The sequence below is a fragment of the Tasmannia lanceolata genome, unplaced genomic scaffold, assembly GCF_043159265.1.
Source record: "Tasmannia lanceolata isolate RefF3 unplaced genomic scaffold, GAP_Taslan_0.1 ptg000015l, whole genome shotgun sequence".
Lineage (NCBI taxonomy): Eukaryota > Viridiplantae > Streptophyta > Magnoliopsida > Canellales > Winteraceae > Tasmannia > Tasmannia lanceolata.
This window is the reverse complement of record NW_027518692.1, coordinates 24596029-24604096: the sequence shown is the minus strand read 5'-3', so window position 1 is coordinate 24604096 and position 8068 is coordinate 24596029. Positions and strand designations below refer to the sequence as shown.

Below are 8068 nucleotides of genomic sequence, written 5' to 3'. Positions count from 1 at the left end.
TAAAAAAGCATTCTTACTCTCTTGTTTTGATAGTGACACTTCATTCCCTCTTTTGATAATGGCACTTCATTTTTAGAGAAATTAAATGGTGGCCGACCGTGAAATTTACAAGGGCAGCCCTTGATTTTTTCATCAAGACTCTGCCCTTGATTTTTGACACTTTGCCCTTGTAAATTTCACAGTCGGCCACCATATAAATTCTCTCATTTTTAAACATGCATTTCAATAGAAATGTGGAAGGGTGTAATGAACACCAACGAAAGAACAACAATACAGATCACACAAGCAAAATAATTTAATATCAAGCAACAGTTCATGACAATTTCTTCAAGACCAACAAAAATTAAGCATTTTGCTACCTACCAATACTCTCAGAACCAAAACCAGAATGAAATGGTGGTAATAACTATAAAGGAAAAAAAGAAACACCAAAACTCTAGTCCCCCTTTTCTTTTACCACTGCCTTTCTCTTCCAAATGGATTTTGACAAGCATGAAAAAACACAGCAACCAAACAAAACCCTTCAGCCATCACTTTGACACTTTTAACACATACTGTATTCCGATGAAAACCATTACTGCTGCTTACACTCTGGTGGCCGTTCACCTTGACCCTCTCCGACCGGGACTCCACCCTTCTGTAGATTCAGCCAAACAAACCCAAAAACCCTAATCATATACAGTGTACAACTAACTCACAACACTCAACCAACAAACTCATTTTTAGAAAAGTGCAACAGAGATAATTCCATATTTCTATAAATCATACCTTCTGTCCAGCTGCTCCCCGCTGGAATATTTGACACAAGTGAGACAAATAATCAGTATCTACCAGTTCACAATAAATTTCAGTGCAACACTAACTTAACCATACATTACCTTCTTCCTGCTCTTGCCTTGATCATCATCTTCATCCTCGTCTCCATCCTCATCTTCCTCGTCGTCTTCATCCTCTTCATCATCTTCATCGTCCTCCCCGTCTTCATCTTCATCATCCTCTCCGTCAATGTCCTCAAAATCCTCTCCCTGTACAGCTTCACCTGTAAACCATGAGACAGCATGGGGGATGATTTTGTCCCGAATAGTCGACCTGCAAAAAGGCACCACCAACTTTCGTCATCTTCCCAAGTACAGTCCACAAGCAAGTAATGTGACACTTTTTGAAACGCCTACTGCTGATCAATTTTTTGAAACCTAGAAGAAGTGTTCGCAAACATTAATGCAGCATTTGTTTCTTCTAAATCAAGTATTAACTCAACATTTGGTCGCTTTGAAAGGGTTTTTTGTCCTCTTTTGTTATTTTTAACTATGTAACTTCACCATCTCGGGCGCTCTTCTCAATCAATTGGCTATCTTTTGCAAACAAAAAAAAAAAATATATATATATATATATATATATATATATATATATATATATATATATATATATATATATATATAATAATAATAATCAGGGGGCTGGCTTCTATCATTTTTTTTTTTGAAAGGGCAAAATAAGATTCAATAAATATGACTGGCTTCTATCATTCTGTTCAACCGATAGGTTTATGCCCATAGAAAAGTTAGAAAAATATTTGAGTGACGAAAGGCAAAGGGACATACCCAATGTCATAATCTTCCTCCATTTGATTCTGAAGCTGTTCAGCCTGTCAGGAGAAACGACAAACAAAAAATCAGCTATTAAGAATCTTTTGAAGTCCCTTTGTCAGAGTGGGGATAAACTTACAGTGTCTTCATCAATATCTTCCTCATCATCAGGGACTTGAGGAGGATTAAAGAAATTGAAGAAACTGTCACACTTCTCAGTCTTAGTGATGGGCTTGGCACTCTTTGATCCCTTCTTAGGCTTCTTTTTCAGAACCTTCTGGGTCAAGCTCTTTCCTGGAAACCATTCAATCTCTGTCCTACAAACACCCAACCAAATCCAGTGAGTAACGCAAAGTAAGATTCGATGGTTGTAATTTGCGGGTGATGTGGTAGAAAGTGAAGTTACCCTATTGCTTTCTCAAGAATAGGTTCGTCGTCATCAATCATATGATAGGTTTTGGTCAGCACAGAGTTCTTGAAGTAAGGATTAGGATTGAAGAAAAACTCAAGCTTGAAGCCCTTAGGATTATCAATCCTGAACCACTTGATATCTTTGAGATGCTTGAGGGCCCCTTCGTCGCGCTCTTGAATCTGAACAGCAGAAGTAATGAGAGCATAATTCCAACTGTAATGCAACGCAAAAGCTACACGACTTGGCAAAATGGAACTTAGAGTCAGCCACTCCTCACCTCTTCGGCCAGCACTTCATTAGTTTTCATTGCAGTGAGCCAGAAATCTGGCACCCCTTTCTCTAAAAATGTAGAAAAAAGTACACATAATAAGCATCATAAACAAGGGTATTAACATTTGAGTCATTGAAGTTTATAAAGTACCTTCTGTGGTATTATCCTCTCCAGCAGTTTCTGCTGCAGCATCTTCATTTGTAACCCCTTCAGCTTCAACGACACCATTCACAATTTCATATCTCTGAAAAGTCAGAGAAATGTTACTAAGAAAATTAGGAAAAGAAAAAATGGTGCCCAATAAGCCCATATAAAGAACCATAAAAAAAAAAGGCCATATAAAGAGCAAATAAATGCAGGCATGTTGTATCATCAACCCAACAATTCCTGGCCTAAGCAACATCATGATAAACTATGAAACAGAAGAAGTATCAAGAATCTGCCAATATGCTACCATATCAGGCAATAGATTGAAATAAGTGACAAGGAAAAATGAATACCTTTGTGTATAGTGGGCCATACAACTTCTGGTACTTAGCTTCAAGTGCTGCTCTTTCTTCAAAGAATTTTGCCTCCAACTCATCGTGCTGACTCTGCAAATTAGGAAAGCATTACAAGATTCAAATTTGAGACTTCATCATACAGTTAACAAAACCATTTTGTTCTCTTCCCCAAATGGTCCTTTATCTCAAACAGGTGAGCTTAAAGAAAAAGTAAAAACAGAAAGAAAGAAAAAAACTTCAAACGAGTAGAAATGAATTCAGAATGCAATAAATAGTAGATTACGCAAGCACACTAAGGTACTGTTTGGACTGCAAGAAAAACATTCCTAATGGAAAAAAATCTATTCAGAATTTTTTTTCTTTCCACAATTTAGAGGGAAATAATATGATTATGTTTAATCTAGAGTGATATTATCATAAAAAATTTTTTTGAATGGTGTGATATTATCATAAATTGAAGTTCTTTCTAAGGAAAAATTGAATAGGGTTTAGTTCAAGGTATCATTTTACCTGTTTAAACAAAGAAATTTTAGAATTAATTTCCTTTCCAAACTTTTCCAGAAAATTCCTGCAATCCAAACAGAGCCTAAAGGAAATGTGCAAGGTGACAGTTGAGCGAGAAAATTTGCTAGCTAAAAATAACCATAAAAAGAAATTAACCCTTCGGCCTTTGTGTAATTTCATCAAAAAGGCATTGTGTAAGGGGAAATTTTCCCAATAGTAGGCAAACTGATAATGTGGCATTGTTATATTTGACCGCTGTTTCAAACGTGGCTGCGGGTCAAAACGAGGCCAAAACAAATACTAGTCGACCGGGTATGACGCGGCTGAGTACTTGGTTGATGCGAGAGAATCAAAGGAGTTTTCAAAAAAGATTGTAAACCAATACTAATCATAAATAGGTACCTTTCAAAAAAAAATATAACTCATATCTAGGTAAATTAATGGCAAACCATAGAAGGGGCTAACATGTTCCGTGCAGATCATTTTTAAACTACAGTTGCAACAAAAGGACGAAAAAAACCAAAAAGGAACAATTTGCAAGGAAGACAAATATACCGAGTGAAAATAGAAACCAATCAGCATCAAAGATGAAAGAACCCAAACTAAACTATTAAAAACTTTTCCAAAAAAAAAAGATGAAAGAACCCAAACTAACTAGTAAAGTGAGTATTGAATACAATCAGAAACAGACAAATCAGGCAAGTGTTTCTATGATCTCCACTATATTGCAGTGTGTTGATTAGGAGTAAAACCAAAGAAACTCAATGAATAAACACCTGAAAAACAATAAGGCCATATCAAGAAAAAAAAACTCCAAAGCATTAATATTTAAATAGCAATTTCCCTTCTATGAAAAATCTTGACATACAAGTGCTGGAATAGTTGAAATTTTTTAAAAGATTGTAAACCAATACTAATCAACATTATTATCTATATAATAACTTAGGAAATCAATTTTAGACTAATCAATTTATTTCAACAGGAAAGATGCCAGGTTGCCACAAAGAACATTCATTTGTATCACTCACTAAGGAAAGAATTTATGATGACTGAGCATTGGTATGCATGCCAATGGTCCAAAGTGGATCTCCTTGGCAGGAATGCCTTATCAAAGTATGACACCAAGGAATGGTTATGCATGCGAAGGATATAGAAAAACAGGAATCCAGTCTGTTTAAAAAAAATGTGTCATCAAGTGCACAACACTTGTGAAGGGAAAAGAAAGAAGGTTGCTAGACCAAAATGAATTGAAGGAGAACATCTATTCTTATCATATTGGTCAAAAATAAAAATTTCACAGGTTCCTGTTCATAATACGAAGTGGAATAATCCACTAAGGTGCAGTACATGTATTAAGATTTAGTTGGATGCATGTGGCAGTGAATAGACAGACCTACTAATCAGAATGAACCACAGAATGAGAGAGGATATTAGGCGAGCAAACAATAAGAAAACTCATGAATGTGGTGCTATCGACAGCAAAGAGGGACACCCAAGTTTACTTTTGTTCAAGTCATAAAAAATTCAAAACTGGATGAATAAAGCATCACGCTGTGGCTGATTTGACTCAAGTCAAATATGAGGTGAGTTGGCCGACTTTGGAGTTCTCCCGAAGCACAAGTTTCATGGAATTGAGTATGGATGAACATGTTTCCAAGTATTTCCTAGAAACAATAGCAAACTTTGGACCATGTTAAATACTAAAGTCCCGAAACACTGCAAGGCAAGCTAATGATGATCATGACAAGGGATGAATCAAGTACTTGCATGTCAAAAGGTAGCACACGGAACTCCATCCATGCTCCCCACACCCTATCTATACTGTCCAATGAATTTGAGACAACATAAAAACAGAGCATACATTGATCTGCAACTAGTGTAGTACAAACAACTATGGGTTTTCGTTTAGCTCTCTCACAACAGCTATACTTATACTGGTCTTTACCTTACCTCTCATGCATATGTTTTACTTTCAATAGATCCCAACTCAAGCCACCACCCAAATGGTTAAGCTCTTCCAGATAGAGCATATGTCAGCCACGTCCCACAAGGAGCATAATTAAATGCAAAACAAATGAAGATATTGCAACATAGTAGTAAACAACCCCTTTCAAAAATGTAACCCATATCACCAAATCATGTACCTTACGACTAAAAATTAATTTTCTTTGCATAGCAATCAGTTCACAATCGAATCAAAGACTAACATTTTCCATTTCACATGACACAACTGAATAGATTCCTGCACAACCAACTACACAATCCAACAACCGCAAAAGCAACAGAAACAAACAATAAACCCATGGTCCCTGCATAAGTCCTGCAAGAAAATCTAAACATTGGCATAAGAACCAAGGAAGCCCATCACTTCAAAAACACTAAAAGAAGAAATAACTTAAAAACCCACAAAAGATACCCATGACCAGAAACTAGTAAGAAAAGGCTGCAAAACCGTAAAAGGGCTGGCGGGGAATGAATGCATATGTTACGTGCCTAAACGGCCATAACGGAAATAAACAAAATAAAAAAATAGAAATGAGGGGGAGAGAGGTTGATTCGAGGCAACCGGACCTCCTAATGGCTCGATTCGAGAGGAACCATGACTCTCCTCAAAACAAAGTTTCCTTTGCTGTTGTAAAATTCTCTTCTTCTCCATTTTCATTGAAATAAAGTTACTTAAATACAAGCACAAAGAGAGTGCCACAACCATCATCAACTCATTTACCCACCAACATCACATTCAATGAAAACTAACACCACAACCCTAGCATAAGTAACTATCTAATAACTAATTTGAAACTACAGCACATACACAAAACAAGTACGTATCAGCAGATAATAACTGACCTGAATCTCTCGAAGAACCTCAACACGCTTTCGGACCTTCGGAGAAAGAGTCTCAAGGACATCCGAATGCTGTCCTGCCAGATTCTGAAGCTTACTCTGCAAAAACCCCCCAAACAATTAAAATAACAATAGGCCATCAAAACCCTAGATTTATTTTTTGAAACAGTACAATCTTTATTAAAGCCCTATCCTAGAAGTTATCAATTGTATTCTGCAAACCTCACAAACAATCAAAATAACCATCGGTCATCAAAACCCTACATTTTTTTTCCCTTTGAAATAGAACAATCTCTATTAAAACCCTAGACGTTATCAATTTTATTCTGCAAACTCCCCAAACAGTTCAAATAACCATAGGTCCTCACAAATTCAAAACCCTAGCCGTTTTATTAATTAGGGCAATCTTTATAAAAATAAAAACCCTAGACGTTATAAATAAGAACAATGAGATTCGAAATAGAGACCTTGAGAGCATTGACAAGGCCTGCACGATCCTCCGCACTAAGAGCTACAAAAAATTAGTAGAACAAACGGTATTAGGGTTTCAATATAATCAGAAAGAGAGAGAAATAGGGGGCGAAAGAGGAAAATGGGATGTGGGTTTTAGTTATTTATATATACCGGCGGCTGCGGCGGGAAGAGATGAGCCAAGATCAGCCATGTTAAAATCGATTTGCTTGTTGTTGCTCATGGTAGAGTCTGTATTTTTTCTCTGCTTCTTTCCTTCTTTTTTTTCTTCTTTTGAGTATAATAGAGAACAAAGAGAAAGTACGAAGTTCAAATATGGAAGTAAGAAGAGAGGAGATAGAAACCCTGGATCCAATTACCAAACCCTAACGCGGAGGATGAGGAAATAGGGGGAAGAGAGGAGATAGAAACCCTAGATCCGATTACCAAACCCTAACGCGGAGGAAGAGGAAATAGGGGGAAGAGAACGAGAAATGAGAAACCGTCTTAGTTAAATACCCGAGTCCTAGTAGGGAAGTAGATGCCTCTTTTCTATTTCTTTTTTGAAATAATTTTAGGAAGTGACATATTTGCCCTCGTTATTTAATTGGGACAACCCCCTCTACTGTATTTATGACTGCACTTTTACATTAGAGAGGGATGTCCTAGGTAGATAAGGGGAGAGTATATCTTTTTCCTTTTTTACCTATAAATCTAAAGGGAAAATTACATTTACACCCCCTCTAGTCTCTGACACAGCCACTTCCACCCCTATAGTTTAAAACGTGACAAATACACCCTTGTAGTTTCAATTTGTTTAAGGTAGGTCCCCTCACCTGTAGGTTCGTCCATAGATTGAAGGGTTAGGATGATCTGATGGAGCTGATTTTTTGGGCACACCCTCTCTATGTCAGGGCCCATCAAATGAACGCTTTGGATCATCCAAACAATGTGGGGCCACATTATTTGGATGATTTTTTGGTAGTGTTTGGATTCGGGTATGGGCCCACATTATTTGGATGATCCAAAGCGTTCATTTGATGGTTCCTGACATAGATAGGGTGTGCCCAAAAAATCAGCTCCATCGGATCATCCTAACCCTTCAATCTATGGACGAACCTTCAGCTGAGGGGGCAAACCTTAAACAAATTGAAACTACAAGGGTGTATTTGTCACGTTTTAAACTATAGGGTTGGAAGTGGATATGTCAGAAACTAGAGGGGGTGTAAATGTAATTTTCCCAAATCTAAATGAAGCATGATTATTTTGCCCATTTTTTAAGTTTTTTTTTATCATGTAGAATCAAAATGAATTTATTGATCATTCCATATATTTTGATTAAGATATTGTATGAAAGTATGATTCCTTATATTCTCATAGCTCCGTGAATTTTTTGCGGATCGATGTCACTACCCTTCTTCGCATCATTTACTAAAATGGTGATCTCATTATTGCCTATTCTAGCGAAATTACCCATCAGAGCCATCGTTAACCATGT

The 8068-nt window shown here is 36.9% G+C and overlaps 1 protein-coding gene across 1 annotated transcript; it reads right to left on the bottom strand.

The window, feature by feature from the left end:
• Positions 1-275: 275 nt before the first annotated feature.
• Positions 276-7066, bottom strand: LOC143845615 (nucleosome assembly protein 1;2-like). Its single transcript, XM_077353998.1, has 12 exons — positions 6745-7066; positions 6588-6631; positions 6124-6219; positions 2770-2862; positions 2420-2513; positions 2276-2337; positions 1993-2177; positions 1726-1903; positions 1602-1645; positions 879-1089; positions 769-789; positions 276-637 (listed from the first exon to the last, which is right to left on the bottom strand). Exons 1-12 carry the CDS (start codon positions 6812-6814, stop codon positions 575-577), a joined length of 1161 nt encoding a protein of 386 aa, XP_077210113.1. The 5' UTR covers positions 6815-7066; the 3' UTR covers positions 276-574.
• Positions 7067-8068: the final 1002 nt, after the last annotated feature.